A 23,904-nucleotide genomic window follows, 5' to 3' on the forward strand; every position below is an offset into this window, starting at 1 on the left:
CCGGTCGCTTTTTGTCGAGTCACGAGCGCGAATGCATATCGCCGGTCGCGAACGCAACAAGTCTTTTTTTTTCTGCACTGCGCCTTTTCGTGGCCAATGATCGTTCCTTATTTCTTTTCACGAACGAGACGTTCTCCCACCGAAGAGCGAGGCAGAAAAGACGCTCTATTGAAAGAGCCAGGCAAGATAAAAGGAACTTTTTATTTCCTTTATATGAACGAAGTTTTGCCCGTCGAAGCTGCCACAGCGCCAATCGCAAGAGGGGCCCCTCGCGGCTGCACTCGGATATCGCCGGCGCGCAAGAAAGAAGCGCAGAAACATGCACGCTTGCAGTAACGGAAGTACGCGCATGTGCGCAAGCGTCGGTCTCGACACCAGGGGTGCGGCGCCAGTAGGCGAGGAGGACCGTTTCGCCACGCGCTCGCGTGCCCCGCAATATTTTGTCGCCGAGTGTACATGCATTTCATGTTATACACGTACGACATTGCCAATAAATTTGACAGCGCAAAATAACACATACAAAACAAGTAAAGCTATACGCAAGGCAATAAATTTACGCACCAATGTCTTAAACTAGTCATCATCTTTCTCTTGTTGCTTGCAAGACATAGATCATCAGGAATTTCATTAAACATAGCTGGTACACAGTGATTGCGCATCTTTTTACCATAATTACTATAGACCCGTGGTTTAACAAAACGTTCTGTTTTGCTCAATGTAACATCTTTTTTACAGGAGCTTTATATTCATTTGAATTATAACACCGCGTCAACACAACAAAATAAAACAGCTCACGAATCTGTAGGATACGTAACTCTTCGTACTTCTCTTTCATGTCAACCGAGTGTAATTTGGTACCGTAAGATATGCTGTTCACAATTCGTTTTAGTATGACATTTAATGCTTGCTTCTTATATTCGGAACAGTTGCCATATAATGTAATACCGTATTTTAAAATAGGTTCGACTAATGCTGTGTAGATTACTCGTCTAAGGTGAAGCGGAGATTTCCCCCGAAGGTGATACAACATGGCCGCAATGGCCCTAATCTTTCTAGAGAGGTAAACGATGTGTTCATTCCAAGTGAGATGTTGGTCGACGTAAATGCCCAGATACTGAACTGTTCGCTCTATTTGCATGGCTTCGCAATCACATGGGTAACAAAGGAATGAGTGTATGTACAGTGGTTGGGTTAAAGCAACTGTTTTAGGGGGTTTTTTAAAACATGTCAGTTTTGTTTTGTGAAGGTTTAAAAAAATAAAATTTTGCGAGAACCAGTCAATTACTTCGGTTATATCTGCCTGAAACGTTTTAACGCCAGCACAATAGTCAGTGATTTCCAGTGCGAGCGCTGTATCGTCAGCATATTGAAAGATTTTTGATTTAATCTGCAATAAACCCAAATCAGACACATAAATGTTAAAAAGCAGTGGGCCGAGTGTACTTCCTTGAGGTACACCGAATGTAACATTCTTCAAATGTCCGTATGTATTATCAAGCTTTACACGCTGCAACCTGTTTGTAAAATAACTGACAAAAAACTTTTTCAAATGACCGCGGAAACCAAGTGAGCTTAATTTTTCGAGTAGTAACGCATGGTCTATCGTGTCAAATGCCTTCGTTAAATCCAGGAATTGGGCTAACACAACACGGTTATTTTCTATTGCATTGTAAACATAATCAGAAAATTCTTCAAGAAGTTTTGTCATATTTCTATTCTTTGTAAAGCCAAATTCCGCATCATTGTCCAAAGAGTATTTTTCACAGAATGATTGCATAACGTATGCAACATGATTTTCCATAATATGTGCTATCGATGACAGTATTGCAATTGACCTATAATTTATTAAGTCGCCTTTCTTGCCATGTTTATACACAGGCCTGACAACAGATATTTTAAGTCCGTCAGCTATGTCACCAGTTTCAAATATACCGTTCAGTATGTTCAGAAGAACATCTTTTAAAACGCCAAAGTTCCTGTGAAAATCTCTGAGACGAATGCCATCATATCCTGGTGGCTTGAACTGCTTCATTCTGCAAATAATTCTCCTAGATCATCCGCTGATATGAGGGACAGATACGCTGTATGAGCACATGCTCGTTTCGATTGATGTGATACAGGACTACTGACTATTATGCTTCGCAATTTTTCTTTTGTATTGAAGAACACATCATTAAATTTATCACAGAGTTCCTTCACGGTTTCCTTTGGAAAATTCTTCTTTACTGTTTCATCAATGGAAGCCTTTTTCTGCCTACCCATTAGTTCATTCGCTATCTCCCACGTTTTTTTTTTTTTTCGTCACATTTGTTCAGTGAAAACTGTCGCATGAAAAAGGATCTTTTCGCCTGTCGCATTTTAGCCGTTACTTGATTCCGCAACGCGCGATATTCATCTCTTAGCGCTTTATTTTCAGGCTGTTTCCGGCATTTTTGCCATGCCTTATCTTTCGCGCAGGACAACTCTGCTATTTCACGAGTTATCCATTTCTTATCTGGGCGTCTTATTTTGATATTAACAGGTTTAGTTGACTGTTCATATACATTGCGAAGGATTTCAACAGTTTTCTTGTATAAGCTCATATGATCCAAATTTAAAAGGGAACTCCAGTTAACATTACGAATTAATTGGTCTACTTTTTTGTTACCTAAAACAGAACCTTTTATAATGCCTGCATTACTTCTATGATCACTGGACATAATTGCAACCGTTACAAAGTAATGATCGGCTAGTTTTTGCTTGATAACTCCGGAAATATATTGCTGCTTTTGCAAGCGAATTATATGGTCAATGCATGACTGTTATATTAGCACCTAAGTGTTCTCCTCTTGTACATTCATTAATTGTACTAACAAGTCCAAATTCTGCTAGCAAATTGGGGTAATCAGCGGTGATACTTTTCCTCTCTTTCATAATATCTATGTTAAGATCCCCCGAAATAATGAAGTGCTTCTCATTCATGTATTTATGGAAAAAAAGTATACAGCTCATCTAGAAATGCACTGGTATTCATATTCGGTGGCCTATATATTGCGCATAAAGTGTACTCTATATTTTCTTTCGAAATACACAGAGTGACCATCTGCGGGTTGACGAATAGAATTGATGTTTAGTTTATTCATGCATAACATCAATTCTATTCGTCATCCGCACATTTTTTATGAACACCATAACACCGCCTCCTTTACGACTTTCGCGGCACAGTGCATATTGAGAATACCCAGCCAAGATAAATGCACATTTTCTCGACGCATCTATATTAACTTCGGTCAAAATAATAACATCAAACGGAACCACAGAAGTCTTGAGCTTCAGTCCCAATTCATCCCAGTATTTGTTCAAGCTTCTGATATTAACATGTAGCAAACTAAGTTCGTGGTTCAATTGTGCTTCACTTTTATCAGTTTCTACATGAATATTCCACTCACGAAATGAGTCAAAGGATGCCATTACGCTAGTTTACCGAGGTCTCTTTCTGAGTAGACACTAATTACCGATGCACCTTCACTTTTCCGGACAAGTATTTTCCCGTTGCTCACCCAGACAACTTTGAATCCTCGATCTTTTGCAAGCTTCTTGCATTCCGAAAGCAGCATTTCCTGAGCCCTTGTCAGGTTTTCATTTATGTAGATTTTGTCTGCCCGCAGCGCGCGTTTTCGCCAGACACATGTCCCTTGTGGTCTGGTCCACAAAGCGAACAATAATCGGCGCAATCTTATCTTTGTGTGCCTTAAGCCGATGCAATGCTTCCATCACCTGTCGCTCCGGTGATTGTATGTTCATCTTTACGCTGAGATCAGCCAGAACTTGGTAAAGGTCCTGATTAGGGGCTTCAAGTATCCCGTGTATTTCTACGTTTCTGCGCCTTGTGTATTGTTCAGAGCTTGTGACACAGTCTTTCAACCTGGCAAGCTCAGTGTCCTTTTCAGTCAACTTCTCAGTTAGTTCCTCAATTGTTTTCTTTAGTTTAGCTATTTCATTTTCCTGATCGGCAATCTTTGTACTTGGAAGCAAGCAATTCCATTGATTTTTCAACTGCCTCTGTGATTGAGTTCTGTTTGTCAACCTTGCCTTCAAGGGTTCCCAGTCGGCTCAATATTTCGGCAAGCTTCTGGCTCAAGCCTTCAATCAGAGTGTTCACAGAGGCTGTGGTCCTTTCGTTTTGCCTTGTCTCGTTGTCACTTTCACTATTTGATGCATCGTTATCACTTTCCATTTCCTTGCAGGTTTCCTTCCATCACACTTCCAAGTTGTTAATTCTCTAGGTCTAAGGCTTTTAAAAGCTGATTTAGTTGTTCCTGAGCACTTGCCCAAGTGGAAAGACTTTTCACATTTACTACATGTTAAAAACGTAGTTTCTTTTCCAATACTCTTCGAACAAGAAAAACACTGTTGAGCCATTGCTGATTACAAAAAAGTGCAGTCCAGTGGAGCATAGAGCTGGAAAAATGTCGCTTACCTAAGAGCAATAAGACAAGCAGTTAGCCCAGCATTCGATGCTCCACCGGACTGCAGAGAGTAGCCTTTCGCTGCTTCCTTTTGTAGCGCTCAGATCCCGTGGTCCGTGACGTCAGTTCCACTGTAGGCGATGACGGCGAAGTTATCTGTCGTTGCTTCGGTGCCTCTATCTTCTTTCCTTGATACGGCCGTCCAGCAGGATAATCAGACCAGGAGGGACACGTCGGCGCCTAAGAGCAACAAGACAAGCAGTTAGCCCAGCATTCGATGCTCCACCACAGCTTATCAGCGTGGATTCCTCACTGTGCATAAAACTGAAGTTCTACGAAAAAAAAACTTTAAAAGCTGATGTTTTTGCATTTTTCCAATTAATAATTCTACATGTTATGAAATAGGACCATACGTTTCAAACCAGTCATGTTGAATCGCATTGTCTGTGTACAGATAAACCATACACAACATGTCATCCAGAAATGTGTACCAAAAAAAAACGCTATGAGTGTTCGAGTAACAAGAGAACTTTTACCACCAAATTTGAGAAAACCAAGCCTAGTGTTTTGAAAGCAACGTTCAGCTACGAAAGTAAGCCCTGATGTGCTTAAAATACGCCGTGCCCTTAGCATGGGTTCTCCTTGGAAACAACGGGACCTTATATTGCATGAGCTGGCGCTAGCCTTTATTTTTGCAGTGTGTCCACTGTAGACTTGTCCGCCTTCCTTTGATGTTTCCGATTCCGAAAGAACCTGCGTGGAAAACTTCTTTTGGCGTAAAACTTTACTATGATTAAATAAATTCTGCAACTTTCAAATAAACATTTCAGATGGATAAGACTAAGCTAAAAAGACAAATAAACAAGCAGATAACCGACAAAACGAAGCGTACGCGATGTAAACAAACAAGAACAGCAGACGTCACGCAGCCCTTTGCTGAACATTTCAGCTAATTCAGAAACACTGATGACCACAAGAACTCCTTTATGTACCTCATACCTCCTAAATCCAAATTTAATAAAGTGGTACCTGTGTATATCAATGGCGTCGGTTAATTGCACTTTCTCTATTAACTAGTGCTTTTCATTTCGGTTTGAAATGCATACGCAAGGGATGGGAAATTTTTGAACGCGGTCAAGTAGAAACGCAATTATTTCTGCTAAAAAATCATTAGCGCGTACGCGCTTTTAGAAACATAAAAAAGACAATGTTGAAAAATACCTTTCCGAATGTCGTGACGTACCCTAAATGCAAGTTCCTAATTGTATTGCATAATTCGTATAAACGAGTCGAGTGCTTCAGCGTTCACTCCTGTTCTTGTTGCAGTCGGCTAAGCTTTCAAAAATCCTCGTCACATTAGACAATCACGCAGCATTACGTTAATATGGCGTAACCGAAAGATGTTTTTTCACACCCGGGGCGAGTGTGGCTAATGACACAGAAAATGCAGGTGTTCTTTTTTTTAGAGTCGCATTCTTGTTTTTCAGACGACTTTTGATGTGTCTTTAACTCGCAGATAGCGCTAGTGGACGTGCTTCAGGCTTTGGGAATCCAACCGGACGGCATGGTGGGTCATTCCGCCGGGGAGATTGGCTGTGCATATGCGGACGGATGCCTTACCACCGAGCAGGTTCTGCTGTCGTCCTACTGGCGAGGCCGCTGCATAGAACTCGGCTATACTTTCGATGGTGCCATGGCTGCAGTAGGCAAGTACTGTTAAGTGACTTGACTGTCGAAGTTGTTACTGACGCCACGGGCATGCATACCCCCCCCCCCCCTACCATGCCACCGGAGAGCAAAATGACGTAGCCACTGAAGCATCACGGTGGCTCTTGGCAGATTTTACTTCAAGAATTATTGCTGTCTCAGTAGCTCGTTCAGTTAGTGCATTATATCTTCTCGCCGCGAAGGCTCACTGAATGTGGCGTTCAGTTGCATAGCACAAGACCACGGTTAAGATTACTGACCTCGGTGACAGCATCCTCGTGAGCCGGAATGCATAGGAACCGTGTAGTTAAATTTAGGTTCACATTAAAGAAGCCAGGCGATCGAAATTGACTAGAGTCCCCTATTAAGGTGTCTCTGACAGCGTTTGAATTTGCTTTTGGAATTCAAGACTTATAGTTTATTTTACAAAATTTTATTTGAAACGATAGGGTTCCGACAAAAACAGGCGGCACATGTTAGGCTTGAAAAAAAAGTTCCTTCAGAACTGCATCTTATTGTCTTGTGTGATATGAAGTTTATAGCACTTTATTAATAGACAACATATGTACATTTACGACGTCTCCAAGTTTCGTTCGCAAAATCAGGTCACGTACTACGACTGCTTGTGCAAAAGAACACGTACGCGCTTCTTCGTAGTGTCCGTTAAAATATATTGTTGAATGAGCACAGATGTACAAATCATTCCACGATTATTGCAGTCGATTCAAATTGTGGCCCGATTTAGTGCAACGTAACTTCACTGCAATTATGTTATTACCAGCAAACTACCTTTGTTAGATACGTTGTTGTGAAACGCATATACTATTCTCAATACTAAAATACACACGTGTTCATTCGTGCAACAACTTTACAGCGAATCTGTGCACCGCCGGACCGGGCCATACTCAAAAAAAAATAAAACTGCAGACAGCACGCGAAAATGTACAGTTGTCATACGCTAAGTAATTTTTTGCGTTCCCGGCACTGCGGCTATTGTGTGTTTACTGTGGCTAGTATTTTTTGAATATGTAATATTCAAAAAATATTAATATGTAATTGACAAGAAAAGGAATGCGTCGTCTCCACGCCACCGCTGTCACTTTACTTCCTATTCAGCACAAGTGAGCGCTTTTGCAACGTCGGATTCTCGCTCCTTCTAGCTTGTCGTCAGGCGATTACAAAAGATAATTGACCAGGGTGCACGTGTCATGGCAATCACATATCAGGGGATCGGGCAGGAACGACGCACATTGGTGTTGCTATAACTTCAAGATATATATAGAACATGAGTTAACATTCAGATGCCATGAGACAGAGAGTTTTAAACATGACCGTGCTGCTTAAATAGCCTGCTGCTTCAACTAGCTGCTCCTTTTCCTTGAGGATGGCATCATGTTGTCCCAGGTGCGTAGACCCCTCCTTTATCCGCGGTAGTGACTGCTCCCGAACCGGTGGACGCATTTTCAAACCTCACAAAGAACGGTTACCGTTAGAGGCGTATTCACTGGTTAGTTTTCAAGAGAGACTTAGGAACATGGATGAAAATAAATGGACGGTTAAAGCGCACAAGTATCTGTAACTGAAAAGCGTGCAAACAGAAGGGGGGAAGAGGAAAAGAAAGTTGGCAGTTAAGTACAGGGTAATCAAAAGTGTAAATATACAACCAGGAGTCACCAGAAAGACACTGAGAGAGATGGAGTCAGCCTCCGTGCTCCACAAAGCGCAACCTCTGTGTATTCTTTGCGTGACGAAGAGAACGTGTCCATCGCCGCCTACGCCTAGCAACAATTTCCTAACGATAATCTTGACGGCCAGAAGACCTTTCACCTGACAGAATAGGTATTTCGCACAAGATTGGGACGTTTATGTCAGCGCTTGACCACGCAACACGCCACACGTAAAACCTTTCAGGATAGTATGGCTTCTTGTCGGCTACCGGAAGTCGGTTCTCTAGTGCCACTCGAAACATAATAGAAACGCATCCTGTAGAAATCCATCTCGCAGTTAATGTTGGCAGACCAGTGCCATGTCACTACCAATATGCAAGGCATGAGTCACACACCACAATTAATTGACTTTTGCGAAAGGCGGCCAGTCGTAATAGCGCTTACTTAGCGCACAGTACGTCAATAAATTGGCTTTCGGCTTCTGAGCACTAAGTTGGTAATTCAATCTAGAAGCAGGGCGGCTATTCTAATACAGGAAGAATGACAAAGAACTCGTGTATTAACTCTCGTATTCAGGTTGAAAAATTCCAGGAGACGAAAAAAAAATCTAAGCTACCCGTGAAGTTTTCTTTTAAATTCCGTATAGACTCATCTACGGGCCGGATATTTTTTTTTCACAATTCTGACGAGGTGCTGCCTTTACACGGGGCCGAACATATTGATCAAAATTGTTAACACCTCGAATCCGCGGATGTATCATTGCATCAGAGGTTAACGCGAAGCTCTCGCTGTCTAGTAGCGGCATCCGGAAGTATGCAGTGCGCTAAAGTTTGCCGATACGCCTGCGTGGCATTGGGGCACCGAACGCAATTGCTTCTCCATTGGAAAGTGTTTGTTTTTTCCAAAATTGTGGTCTGCCAATTGGGGGTGCGGTCCTTACATGGGTGCGGCCCTTACACCATTCTATACAGTACCTTAATTGTGTTTGTCAGAGTAAGTTACTGGTGAATCCACACGCTTGACCTCCACTACGGCAATGAAAACCCTAAAAAGTACTGCCCGTAAGACATGCAGGTGACAGCCTACTGTGTCAGTGCGTCGTTTGCCAGGCGCTCTCGGCTTCATCATATTTGCGCTCCAAGAAATCCATGTTATGATATTTTTGGTCGCTATTTAGCTGGAGAATCGTTCCTGACTACCCGAGAGATTTTCTAGGATCTCATTATAGGTGAGCATGAGAACTAAGTGAAGGAACCCTAAGTATTTGAGCACATATGGAGTAACACTTTTGAATATCAGCCACGTATCCTGGCTTGCTAAATTTGCATCCTGTATTGCGAAGTAGCAGCTGATGGAAGGACAAGGATCATACTTGGAGTAAACGACGATTTTTATAGACTATTTAGTAGTAATAAGGTGAGCCGACAGGACCAGCTAGGCAGCCTAGACCAAACAATGCGGCAGGCCGACGTCATGTGCGGTCGATGTTCTTGGTTAGCCATGCAGCCCATCCTTCGGAATAACAAATGTGTGTGTGAAGCTGAAACTCAGTTGTAGTTCCCGCAGCAAACAGTGGATTTTACATACTTAACAAATACTTGGCGTTGCTTCGCGGATATTTTCGCAGAGAGAACGCAAATTCCAAGACCCAAATTGTGTGCTGCAAACAATGCGGGGAAGGACCCTCTTTCAGAGAGGACGATGAGGCGTTTTAGGCCTTGGGACACAACACTAGTCATTAAGTTTTGCAGCAAGGCTTCCCCACCTATTCGCTGAGTGACGAGTTCCACCAACACAAGGTTTCTCAAACTGCGGCTCATGACGCCCAAATGAGTAATGGGATTTATTTTGGCGGTCATGCATGAATGGTCCAACAATGGGCCCATTCTGGTTGCTGGAACAGAGAACTTTCACTCTCGGTGCCCAAACTCTTTCAACTCAGTTTTCTTTGAACAATTTCATGGCTTTCGTTATACCCTGAAATTACCTTTGGTCATAAGGTGGACGGCGAAATGGCAAAACCAACGATACCTTAAAGCTTCGGTTTTCACAAAGAAAACTTGAACGAACACAGCCCCCAAACGGCAACTAGGTTTGTCTCAGTCAAACCGCAGAATTGGGGTTCAGCAGATATGGTTGCAACAAGAAAGTAAACACAACATTTTTAATAAAATACCGGAATAAATCACACCGTGTTAAAAGCTATAACAAGTATTTTGGAAGCTTTCGCTGCTGCGGTTAATGCCTTTTAAATAAATTAAAAAGCAAATGCAGACACGTTAATTTAAAATGTACATTTTTACACGGCTTATCAAAATGGCGGAAGGGGGGAGGGGATCATGGTGGGTTTGGTACTACTAGAAGCGGTCAAGTACTTGAATAGCTTCAGAAACGCTGGACTAGCGGATGGAGCTGCGTTATTTTTTATTACCACTCATTCGCCGATTACACCTTCATGACTTGTCACTTTGACTTCGTGGATAACTGCCAAGAAGAAATTAAAGTCGAGACCACGTAAAAGTACGCCTTTCATGTTTCGGAACACCTATCGGTGCCTTGATGACATTCTGGCTTGCAATGTCCTGAAAGAGTGCTCTAGGACTTGTTCATTCTTTACCCATCTTCCCACACATCTCATTCCAGTTGTCGTTACCTTGCATTTTGTGACCATCCCGCTTAGGGAGCAATTTGGATCCACGCGCAGTCATTCCTTTAAACGATATTTGCATACTGTCAAAGATTGCAAGAACCTAGATACATTTATTCCATAAAAACTCACCTGGGATGTAATTTCAGCATTCCTACAGATCGAAGATTCACGTTCGAAAGCTTTTAACGAAGAGACGCATAATTCACTACGGAACGTTTTCTTTTAGGACTCACGTGGGAAGAGGCGACGCGACGTTGCCCCCCGGGTGTGTCACCAGCATGCCACAACGCGGAAGATTCTGTAACAGTGTCTGGTCCTATCGAAGCCGTAGACAAGATGGTCGCTCAACTTCAAGCCGAGAACATCTTTGCCCGCAAGGTCAACAGCTTCGGCGTGGCTTTCCACAGCAAGCACATCGAAAGCATCGGTCCTGCCTTCCGAGAAGTCCTAAACAAGGTAATATGAGCTGGCAAGTGGCGTATTCGCGCTAGGGTTGCCACCTTTAGAACGGATGGAGTCGCGACGGGTGGGGAAGTGCGTGGGCGACTTGTGACGAATTAACCTATGTCATGGACAGGAGCCAACAGTCTGTACATGCAACAATGTTGAAAAATTGTTTAGTCCTACCCAGCCGTGATTTAAAATCTAGTTCCACTAAAGTTGCTTGGGCAGAGGCTACAGGAAAATTAGATCTATCGTGAAAGCGAAATCGACTTTAGGCTTGTGACAATGCAACAGAATATCAGAGGGAAGAACCTGTAGCCGGGCTAGCTGCCAGGTATTATGAAACAGAAATGTGCTTTATTTGTTCCTCAGTGAAAAAAGACAAGTCAGGACGTTAGCCGTCTCGACAGGGTCAGTGCCGGGTTCGGAACCTTTGCTCAACGTCAGGACTGTCCCGCTAAATTCGGGACGGTGGGCAACTGCAGGGGACTTTAGTGTCAGGCGTGCAGGTGTGCTACGCGAAAAGAATGGACACGAGACAGCACATGCAAATACACAATAAAAACTTACATTGGGAGTCAGAAGAAGAAGTAGTTTAAAAATTGGAAAACGTAGACGAACGATCAATTATATATCAAAGTATAGGCAAGAACTATGACAAACAAAACTAACAGTCTACAGACATAAAATCAAGCACCTAACGTGACATAACATGGCATAGTGTATGAAGAAAGAATGCGATTTTAGCCGAGCGCTCACAGGTTACACGTCCATCATCCGACGCGATGCGGCGATGTTAGTTCATCAGTGGAGGTGGTGCTCTGGCTCCGGTGTGGGTAGTGCCTTGGCTGCTTCTTAGGATTGTTGGCGGCGGCGCCAGCGACCAGCGGAGTTGGCTATGACGGCGCTTGGCCTCGCGCAAGGTTGCGGGCCGTCTTCGTTCTTGTGGGCCTCTTAGCGCCCGCCCGATCCGAAGTTCAGCGCGTCTCTCCTCCAGCTGCCGTTCTCAGACCCGCGGTCATCCGACACCCAGCCGGGGTGCCGTGTTTCCTTTCGCCTATTTCTCCTCCAGGCACCCTGTGCCGAACCACCTTTGTTTTAGTCTCTTCGTTGAGGTTAGGCTGTCTGGGGATGGTCTTTAGAATTCCGTCGGGTCGTCCAATGCCACTGTCTGGCTGCTGCTTTGCGAGACAGTATTTGGTGTATTGCGAAGAAATACTTCAGTCACCCCGGCAACCCTAATTCGTTCTCGACTTTCTATCAAGGTGGGAAAATGACATTGTTGGACGTTGGAGAATGGTCGTTGTGAAGTACGTTGTGCATATGAAATTGTATTGAACCTATTTAAATGAATACTTGGGCCAGGTACCTTTTGCTCTTGTCACAATCTTGTTTCGCTTCTACAGTTTTCCACGAAAACGTGTTGTTAGCTTCACATTTTCGAGCTGATAGTGATACTCTGCTCGAGCGGACCTGATACTCCTTTTCTTCTTCAGTAGCATTCTCACTTGTCTTTTTCCGAAATCAAGTCGTCATGGCGTAGCATGTGGTGCTGGCATACCTTGGAATAGCTGCTCCATAGGAGTTTAGAACACGGTCGGAGCATTTGATACTCCGTGCGGCAGACCTTTGAACTGAAATGAGCACGAGAGCGTGTTCACTCTTGAGAGCTTTTGGGCTTGCTTGTCAAACCGATGTTGAGGGTAGGCCTCAGTGTCCTAGAACTGTTAAAGCTCTGTCTCCTGGTACGGACGCGAAAATATCCTGCCGCAGAGTAAGCGCCTGAGCTTCCCCTTGTATGTACGGAATAACAGTTAATTTGTGATTCTCGGTGACCCTTACAGAAATCTCTTTCTTTGGCACGATTACTAGATGTGTTGCCTACTCACGGGACTTCACTCAGTACACGACGTCAGCCTTCTCCAGGTGGTGCAATTTCTTTCCGACGTGCTCTACAACCGAGTACAAAACCGATCTAAGCTTAGAAATAACGTGAGATATTTTAACGTTGAGAACAATTGTTTCACTGAAGCCCATGGTAGCTCGCACCATTTTATAAAAACACTTCGCGTTTGTTTTGACATCGGACAGTGCTCCGCATGAATACTATTCACTCGTATTACCCCCGAAAAGTTCCATCTCGTTTTGGAGAGGAAATCACCTGCCCGAAGTGCTGGAATCCTGAAGCCTGATTCATGTCCCACTCTTACCAGTCTATGTCCCACTGTGGGCCGATATCACTTACACAAACATGTGCGATACCTTTATTATTACCAGGAGCGCTATAACGTAAAGCTATTCGAAACTTTTCTATTCCAATTCTGCAATAAGCCCACCACGATAGGTCAAAACATCTTCAGGCCACTCCCAACTTCTCCTGTCTGTCACCTGACGTCACGAAAACCGCGATAGCTCTGTTCTAACGTGTACACACTGATTATGCATGATTAAACAGCGCAAAAGAAAAATAATTATTCCTGATTTGACGCCTTTTCACCATTAGCGCTCTGCTTTTGGTTCAATCTTTTGGGCTGCGCCCACTCCACCTGTTTGTCACGCGACCTCACAAAACCGGGAAAACTCACCGCGTCAAAGTGATTTGTTCGTGAAAAAATTACATTAATATGCCGAAGAAAACTGAAAAATTTCCTGAATAGCCAGAGATTGCTGCGTTCCGAAAGGAATAGAAGATGGCTGCCGGCCAATCTCTCAGGCCCTGGCTACTCGCACCTGCCGGTGAGCATGTATTTATTTGCACATGATGAACCTTTTATCGTGGCAGTAAAACGTTATCGAGCCCTTTCGGTATGCATACGACATCGCTCTGCCAACTCGTCCTTGATGAGGATTCGTTTTAGCGGCATTCTTATCTGTCCGTTGCACGCCGCCGCGATTTTAGACCAGCCACCGCAAGTAAGGCGAAGCGGACCAATCGGAGAAGCCGGCACCACCCTCTTCATGCGGTTATCTATTTTCACTGTGCTGGCTCGGCCCCATCGACACCCTCTCCACTAGAGCGTGCTCCTCGCTATTTGTCAGCCAATTAGATAAGAAAAACCGCTGAGTGTAGACAATGTTATTGGTTTTGAAAGCGAACAAAGGAAACAAGGAGAGTGATTGGGTTTTTCAGACAACAAGCTGCGGGTCACCGCCGGATGCTTGCATCGGTGGTTCGTAAATTTGACGTCAGGAGTTTGGAATCAAAACAGTTTGGAGTCATTTTACGTTATAGCATCCCAGATTGGAATCATTTTACGTTATAGCGCCCCTGTGTTCTCCTTTGGCCAATCGAAAGCGTTTGTTTTGTTCGACACATTTTAGCAACGTGACCTTGCTGTGAACATTCGAGACATTCGCTTTTAAAATGGGCACGCCTCACCAAAATGTTCATCACGACTACAGCACGTGCTTTTTCCTTTCCGCGCCTGCAATGATTGCAGGCGCCTGCCCCAGTAGCCGTGACAGGCCTGGTTTTGTTCGCTGCCTTCTTTGGAACTGGTTCCTTGTTCTGTAAGTACCGCCCGATGGAGAGCCGGGAGAGTTTCTCGGCTCCATTTCTAGCGGTGTCAGGCTGGTGGCATGGCTGATTCTCATCCCCACGTCCCCTTTTTTGGGATAGACAGCAGATGTCCTCACTGCAAGGCCACAACGTTAGTCGATCTCGAAGGCTAACAAACTTGAATGTTACTGCCTGCTTTTAGAGTTCGACGAAGAATTATCTGATTGTGTCAGTTTGGCCTGCCAGTTAACTTTTGTTATTGTTTGACGGCGGAACTCTTTCGCACGTAGTTCTCGTGTATTACTTTCGTGCTATCGGCATACTTGCAGGCGACAAAGTTTTTAGGCACCACAAATCTTCTAAGTGTGACATAGGCTTTGTCTGCCGGAACTGTCGAGAACACTTGCGCATCCTTTGGCTCATCGCTTTGAATGAGCAGTTGCGAATGCCTGCAGTCTTTCGAGGTAAACTTCGATATGGTCGTGGTATAGATAGAATTGAGCAAGCCTTGCAACTGGCGTTGTTACCACGCTGCAATTTACCAAGTTTGCTACGCAGCCTTTCTATACTATTCTGACAGGTTCGCGCAATTTCGATACACTTTAAAGCGTATTATTACTCCTCCTGACATCCCAACTTCGGCGCCGAGGCTCTTGTAGACCAAGAACGCCGAATCAGCACACGTTAGAAAAGGGCTTATTGTGTCACTCACAGTTGAACAACGCGGAGTAGACAGGCCATGAAAAGCGGACATTTAATGGGCAAGAACGGCTATTACATCTGTCTCTGCTTGCAGTGCGTGTCAAAAGTGACGTCCCGGAATAGGGAATGATACGTGAAACTGGATTTGATGCTGGCCGCTGACATTTTACAGCCGCTCTCCAACATTGAAAAGCCGTAGTCTGGATTACTTCACGCGCACCCCACTACAACACGTACACGGCGCAGCTCGGTCTCGCACACTAAGTGCCGCACACTAACTCACCGTACTCGCTTGGGGTATGCAAATAAGCACTGACCTGCCTAAAATACCATTAAGCATTGCTGGTAGTTGAGACTAGGGGACAATGCAAGATTTCATGTTTACTTCCTCCGCGAAATTGGAAATATTGCCTGGCATTTTTTACTCTTGCCTCCAATATTCAAATGTCAGACAATTTTCGGTTGCCCCTCCCGTGCGTTCATGTTTCGAATAAAACGTTGGAGACTTGTATCGGAAGCTAAAGAGATAGCTGTTACATACACTGTAGACGTATAGCCTTGTTCGTAGAACATATAAAGATGATAAAACGCACCTCAGGGCACGGACAAGGGAAACGGACACCTGCAGACCCTTCGGCCTGTACACCCGTTTCCTTCGTGGGTGTTTTGTGCATAAACATTTTCGAATACAGAAATAATTATTAAGGGTGCTTCACCCTGAAATGTTCACAGCAAACCAGATAAGTCGACCGACTTTCAAGCCGCATCAGTCTCAATTAAATTGACGCCAAGTGTGTTCACACATTGTGACAACTGTCGCCATAGGCTGTCGTTTGCTTCCATTTCCCATAAAGTACACATTTTACGATAATTTCTAACGTGAACAAAATAAGTGGCCCTCTTAGTATATCACATGTTTTACAGTGGTAAACATTGGCAGGGTAACACTATGAGAGAAACGAAGTAGGACTGCAGATGCGCGACATGTACCCTTCTTCCCCATAATGCTCTCTGAACACACAGTTTCATTGATTGTCGAGGAATCAATTCAATACCTTTTATTTATGAGATACTTCTTGACCTGATTGCGCTAATTTACTCTACCAATGTTTTACACAAATTCAGTATACTAATATCTCATTGAACACTACAAGACAAAGTGAGGTCGAGCAAAGCGTGCTGTGAAATGAAATATATTTTATCTACGCCGGCCTTTATTGTCTCTTCTTTTGTCAACACTCACTTTTTTTGCTCAAAAGACCAAATTACCGTACTTTTATTTTTGAAGGAATAATATTTGGTTGGATTGAAGATTACCTCACATATTTTATCTAGTCTTTCATTGCAGTTATAGAGAGAGAGAGAGAGATAAATGAGATGCGAAAGGCAGGGAGGTTAACCCGAAAGTAAATATCCAGTTTGCTACCATACACCGTGGAAGGGGTAAGGGGAGACAGAAAGATAAAGAAAAATGCACACACCTTGAGAGGGAGATAAAAAAAAGAAAAAAAAAAACACACACACAAAGGAACTCAGGAGGGTCACAGTCAAACAGGTCGCTTGACCGGAGGAACTTCAGTAGCGCTCTTGTCGCCTTCTGCTGTGAAGACCGTATCAGTCGGCATTCTAAAATCGTCTGCTCAGAAAGCGGCCGGTTGCAGTTATATTCTAATTGCATATTATTAGACATAACAAAAACCTAAATTAGAGAAAGTCTAGAAGCCAATTGGCAATCCTGAAATCCATTCGTTGCTAAATTTGGCTATCGAGCAGGCGATACCCCACCCTAAGCCACGCAGCAAGCGCTGGATCAGCACATCGGTGCCAGAGAGCCGTTGGCACGAACCTGGCTCGCAGCTCTGTTCTGCTGAGTACTACACCAACAATTTCTTGAAGCCCGTGCTCTTCCGGGATGCCCTCAAGCATGCTCCCAAGGACGCCATCTTGCTGGAGATCGGACCACACTGCCTTTTGCAAGTGAGTGGGATGCGGCAACGATCGCTGCATTCACCGCGGTTCGTAGTTACGCGCAAAGAGACGGTAGCGTACATTCGGTGAAAAGGCGATTGTCCAGATGGTGCTGTGCTATCACGGTGGAAGAATATTTAGGTGTTGACACTGCGCGCGAGCGAGCGTCCAGATTATGTTCGGCCGCGCGCGGGCACACCGAGTAGCTCGGCTGCGAGCAGATAGAGGGCGCCGTGGCCAGCGGTCCCAGCTTAGCGGCGCCGGCGGCTTGGCATTCCTCTGCCTCCACTAAATTTTCGTTCGTAGTGGAGTGAGTAAATCTCAAAGCGCGAAAAAAATCGTTATTTCACATTAAAGTGATAAGTGTACCAGGCTTCGCTAACATGAAGGTTCCTTGTGCAGGGCGTGGATGACGTGAACACGAATCAATCGGGCAGCACTCAAAGCCCACTGAAGTTACCCTCGCGCGCGCAATTTGTTTCGTCCGGTCTAGCCGTTCATCCAAGCATAAAAAAATGAATGTGTTAGCCCACGTGCTACCCCTCGATCAGAAGAAAACAGTGACTGCACCAGAAAATGTATTTCATGCTTATCGCTGCTTCCATTCACACTCAGAAAACCGTTCAATCATCGTTGCGCGAATTCAATGTGGCCGCGATATAAATTAAGAAATGAAACGGCGCAAGCTTCCGATATGCAATGCACTAGAGCAAAGTGGCTGTTCATGGCTAGAACTTAAGATGAGAATGCACATCAGCTATGTAAAAACTCTTTCAAATGGGAATTTATTAGGCGGGACGAAGGCAGGCGTCTATCTTGAATTAGAGCATCACTACCACAGTTCACTGATGAAAATCTGAGCAAATGCCTTTTTTATTCCAATTCCACTTAACATAGACCATGTATATTATTCATTGGGCTTTCGTCCATTGAGGACTGAGTGACTCTTGCAGGATCTAAAAAGGAAGAGGTAACTTTCTTTTTTCTTAAATTGCATATGAGAATGTGCCAATGTAAGCGTGTTTGACAATGCATGCTACAGCCTGTCCACAAATACACTTACACCCACCACACAATAATCCTATAGACCTTTTTTTTGCATAGACACAATACGAAAAAACTTGTGCATGAAGCAGCTCGATAATTTTAATAGGTGATAACCATCCCAGAAGCTTGCGGTCTCATACACTCCCACAATGTAAAAATGTATAAAAACATGCAAGCGTGTAATATACACCGCACGCGCATTGTAAAAAAATCCAGTAGCCAGGATGGAACAAATTTGAAAATCAGGCACACATCTGCACAGAAAACATCACTATTTTACAGGGTGCACAAATATTTCAAAATGTGCAAATGTCACGTAGCTGGACAGAACCATAGTAATGTTGTTGCCGTCCCTTGGAGATACTCGGTTATTTTTTACATTTCGCCTAACTAGATAATTAGTCGTATTTATTGATCAACTTCTCAATTATTATAATTAGATTAAAAGTGTCAAAGAGAAAATTGTAGAGCGACATCAAAGACTCCCGATACAGCTTTGTATTGCTCAATACGCGCTACGTAGAAGTGTTTTCCGAGCATGAAAGAAGCTCACGAATACACCCAAAGTGCCTCGAGCGGCCAGTCGCGCGGTAATATTGCTGTATTCGCGGGTTTCGTTCACGCTCGGAAAACACTTTTATGTATCACGTATTTAGCAACAGAAAGTTATACTGGGAGTTTTCCACGCTGCTGTACAATTCTCTTGTTCATACTTTTTATCCAATTATAGCATTAAAAGAGTTGATTAATCAATTATGAAAATAATTATGTAATTAAGCGGAATAAAAAAATAATCTGAGTATCTCCAAGCGACGGCAGACAACATTACCTTGGTTCTGTCCAGATACGTGACATTTACATATTTTCCAATCTTGGTACATGAAAGTAAATCACCCAGTATATATCTTTTACATGCAGCAAAATTTGCACAAACTACTGCGGCACACAGGAGGTTCTCTCTTCCGCAGCGGCTTTCGAGGTTTATTTGACCGTGTGAGGTTCTTTGGACAGTTTGGAAATAAGATGGGAATCCTTCTATCGAGCGCTCCGCGTAATATTGCCACCTGTCTAGCGCGGCGATGACGACGGCATAAGACACATCGGCACTTATGAAAAACATAGCAAGAAGAAGAAGCAGCAGTGACTAGCGCGCGCTATTTTAAAACCGTCCGTTCTTGTTACTGCCTCTGCCGACAAATGCGCTTCGTTTGTCCCTCGAGCTTTCGACGTCGTGACAATATGCCATCGATATCGTATCCTCTGAAAAATGGCTGTGCAGACGTGGTCGGTAGGCGCGTTAGAGTTCGGTCTGCCCTCAGATTTGCACGGCGAGACTGCACTAGACGACCGCTGTCGGACGGCGCTTTGAATAAAGGCACACGCTCCGCACAAGTCAGGTATCCAGAATTGCAGTTCGGAACGAAGCACTTTCTATCCATTTCAAACGCCCCTCAGAAGGCCGCTGCCACCTTCGTCGAGGGCCCGTGGCGACAATACCCAAGCACAAGCTCATGAAAAGAACGCGAACAAAAATCGTGCTTCAAAACAGCGCAACCGCACATGCAAGCAGGAAGACGAAGCAGCGGCAGCACGCGCCTTGCCGCCGAGGCTGGGACCGCATACCGCAGCGCCCTCTACGACGGCGTCGAACCAGCTGCAACCAAGCCGAACATAATCTGGACGCGAGCGAGCGGCGCTTCCGCGCGCGTTGGGGGGAGAGTGTCAGCACCTCTCCTTATTCTTACACCGTGTGTGCTATCTTCGAGCGCATCTCTTTCCTGTTCCGTACTCGCCGCTTCAGAGTTTTTCATACTTGCTTATTCTGTGAGTACCCAAAGAGGACATTGCTACTGAAATACGGTCTACGTGTTCACGATCCAGTCATAAGCACCTTGTGACTGGCGCCTTAACTTACAAGTAATCGCGTCTCTCTTGAACACAAGCAAAAAGGCAACTGCTGTCATTGTTCTTGTGAAATAATATTAAACACGAGGTCTTGCTGACTACAGTAGAAAAATAGACAAACGTTGTTGTGCTCCCAGTTTTCCGATACATTACGCCATTGGGCTGACCGCAGTCAATCGAGATTGAATAATGGGCGTCCTTGATAAAGCTACTGTTCCCTCATTACAATACATACCGATGGGCGCGAAGCGGCACACATAAAAGTGGGCTGATTACATCACTGCGAGGTTTGTGACTATCCCCGTATGAGTCCTCTATGTGAGCTTTGTGAAGGTTAAAGCTATATAGTGTTATGCGCAGCTCATAATGAACAGCTAATATACTGGCGAAAAACACAGTGGACGCTGGCTGGACAGTCAAATAGCGATGTGCTGGCGAGGCAAACTTCAGCATTCTCTTCTTGTACGCGCAAGAACTTCAAGCAGGTTGACGCGTTTTTCATACTGCAGCGGTTATTTTTTTTTTCTTTTTTTGTCTTTAAAAGAAAGTGAATGTAAAGGAGAATCTGGTAAGAAGAAATAGGATTGATCTGGGCGAAGTGTAACACCTAAAAATGAAACAGAGTTCACCACCTAGATTGTGCTTTGTTATGACGCCTTGATTGTGAACTTTCGCTAGTGCAGCTAATGATGTGTCTTGACAAATATCTATGCAATCAATAACGCGTTTCTTAATCTGCCTTGAAAACTATTAAAGCGCCAAAGTAACGACATTCCCTGCTTGACTGCGACGCGTGGTGGGAGACGTACTTTCACGATTTAAGTCTTCACTTTCAGAGTTTCCGTTCGCTATTTCTTGTCTAAACAGAATATCAATTAAATAGGCTGTGCTATTCGTTACGTATTCGATTCGAGAATTCAATTCTGTATATTATGCACGTGGTGTACTGTGTATTCGGTTCTCATCATATGATTGCTCTAGAATATTTATTGCTGTGTTGATGGGAAAATGCCAAACTCTGATGACAGATTCAGTGATTCTACTGCAAGAGAGGCGCGGTTGTTCCGTAGCAGCACCATATACATAAATAAGAAAAATAAGAACTAAATAAGAAAACTAAGTGATGTCTGCCAGTGGTAACTCACTGCGCGAACGCATGGGGCCAATAACTTATAAACCATCTTCCAATCAATAATCAACGATGGCTGAGTTTAAGGAGCCTACCGAAGCAATTTACTACATTGATTTACGACGCGATCTGCCACTTGGCAAGTCAGTGGAATCAAGTTTCCATTATGTGCTACTGCACAGTATCACCTCCTTCCGCGAGCGCCACACTCAAGGTGATTCTGGTGACGGCATATTCTCTTGTTGAACTAGTGGGATTGTGAGATACCACAACGATAATTAAAGGTAGTCGTTTCATATTGATGAACTCGTCAGTTTAGAATGGCATTACATATATATATATATATATATATATATATATATAAATATTATAAAGCAAGACAAACTAGCGGCTATCTTTATATTACACTTCGTTCGCACGTTAGAAAATATCTGGTATTGGAGTCAAGATTTTACGCCCATATTTTTTAGCATTCACATTCTATATCATTTGAAATTTACTATTCAATCAAACACGATTCAAAAAGTATACTGGGCGGCAATTTTTCTGAAATGCATCCTGTTGGATTTTCAAAGTGAGAGATATTATTTAGTGAAGTCGGCGATCATTTAGCATATCTGATAACACTAGTTATTTTGATAGATCAGCGAAATGCTGTTAGTTCGGTGTAAGAACTACGTTATAAAAAAATAACTCTTTCGTAATAGTTTTCATGGCTTCGAAATTCACAGGAAGAAGAAACATTTTAGTCGGGTTCCACTGTCAACTTTCTATATACTGTTGAAGAGAGAGAAACCTTTGCATATAGGATTAAACGCGCTACCGATAGTGTTTGACCACGTAATTAAGAGTTACAAAAATATATTACGCCAAAATGCCCTTCAACTCATCACAGGCGATCCTGCGACGTGCTGTAGGCCCTGACGCTAGTTGCCTGGGCCTCATGAAACGTGACGCTGACAACCTACAGTATTTTCTGAGCTCGCTGGGAAAACTTCACACTCTTGGAGTCGAGATGGACTTGTCCGTGCTCTATCCTCCAGTTCCGTGGCCCCTGCCCCGCGGTACGCCCAACATCGGCCACTTGGTCAGCTGGGATCACTCCCAAAGCTGGGATGTCTCTCATTGGAATGATTTTCCTTCGCCAGAAAAGGTATTTGAGTCTCATGCATGGGGACACATAGTACGAGATGTAGTGTTAAATTCATCTTCTTTTTGTCGCTTTCTATCAGTATGAAAAATTGCCAGTTTTTTCGTTCTTGTGACATATTTTGGAGTTATTGAAAATGTAGTGCGTAACACGGCAGTTACATAGATATCAATCTTACTGGCTAAACTAGAGCACTCACCTAGATCTATAGGAATTATTTCACACTGGATTTTCAACGCCATTACAATACATCATTAGTGAAAACTAGCTTTGTTATCGAAATTGAAGACGTGTCTCTTGCGAGAACAAAGAAAAATCCACAGCCGCCTCTTAGGCCATGGGTGTCTCTAGCAGAGTGTTATGTCATGCATTTTCTTCCTGATGGCGATAGGTCTCGAAGGCTGCCATGGCGACAAACTATCTAAATAAAAAAACTGGCGGCAATTATTTCCGTGAGGTCCACAGGAGAACTTGGATACTAATCTTGGCTGGCAAGTTACAGAGCAGCCGAGATTGTTTTATCAGTTGTGCTTAGAAACAACGGATGCATGAAGCGGATGCATGCGTTGTGAGCGTTCAATGCTGGTTTGTCTGTTCCGGCGCTATATATTATTGAGATAGTAATTATATGGACCTTCAAGCGAATGTTCGCCATAGGTGACGGCATCGCCGTAGGGCTCGGCAGATATTCAAGTGTATTTACGTTATATTCTTACCCATGCCACATATGCGGGTTATATTACTAAACTGTTCAACCAATAAATTAGCACATATCCGGTCCGTTCTTGCTTAAATTACTCCTCATGATTTTGAGAATGGCAGCCCACAAAGAAATGTTACGAAACATAACATTTACAGCGCATGCCGTTTATCTTAGCTTTTCTCCGACTATTAAATAATGAAAGCGTAAAACAATATCAGTGTTAAACATGAAATGTTGTAATTTTACTGTCGCGGCTTTTTACGGAAAACGTATTAACTCTTCTCCGACTATTAAATACTGAAAGCGTAAAACAATATCAGTGCTAAAACGTGAAAATCATGTAATCTTACTGTCACGGCATTTTACGGAAAACGTATAAACTCTTCTCCGATTATTAAATACTGCAAGCGTAAAACAATATCAGTGCTAAAACATGAAAATGATGTAATTTTGCTGTCGTGGCTTTTTACGGAAACCATATTAGCACCTGTGCGGTGTCATTACAGCCCTACACGGCGTGTTAAAGCTTTTTATGGTGCCAGAAATTTCGGTGAACCTGCGTACGCCGCGACCGCGTTCGTGAGACCAGCGTGTAATTAGAACACCGTCGGAGAAGTTCAAGCCCAGCGCTAAAAGCTTGCCATCGCAGCCAGTGTTTCGCCCTTGGGGCCGACACTGGCCTTTTTTTGTGTGTATGGCCTATACTTACCTTGCTTACTGCAGCCCCATATATAGAAGTCGGCGAATGTAACGTACGATTTTCCTATACGGGTCTGGTACGAGCAGGGCACAAATATGGGTGCAGCTTCACACTAGTGGTGCGAAGACTGCGCAAACAGCGAAGCTGTCCATCCCATGTAGCTTTATATCGGATCGGCTAAGTCG

General features: G+C 43.7%; 1 protein-coding gene across 1 annotated transcript in view; it reads left to right on the forward strand.

Moving 5' to 3' along the window:
- The window catches only part of LOC119454277 (fatty acid synthase), a 46,521-nt gene that overhangs the window by 10,870 nt on the left and 11,747 nt on the right, over positions 1-23,904 (forward strand). The window contains exons 6-9 of the mRNA XM_049668013.1: positions 5,965-6,154; positions 10,699-10,928; positions 16,891-17,094; positions 22,062-22,253. Of these exons, the coding sequence (XP_049523970.1) occupies positions 5,965-6,154; positions 10,699-10,928; positions 16,891-17,094; positions 22,062-22,253 (816 nt within the window). The remainder of the gene's footprint in view (positions 1-5,964; positions 6,155-10,698; positions 10,929-16,890; positions 17,095-22,061; positions 22,254-23,904) is intronic.

Source organism: Dermacentor silvarum, chromosome 5 (assembly GCF_013339745.2).
Source record: "Dermacentor silvarum isolate Dsil-2018 chromosome 5, BIME_Dsil_1.4, whole genome shotgun sequence".
NCBI classification, from domain to species: domain Eukaryota; kingdom Metazoa; phylum Arthropoda; class Arachnida; order Ixodida; family Ixodidae; genus Dermacentor; species Dermacentor silvarum.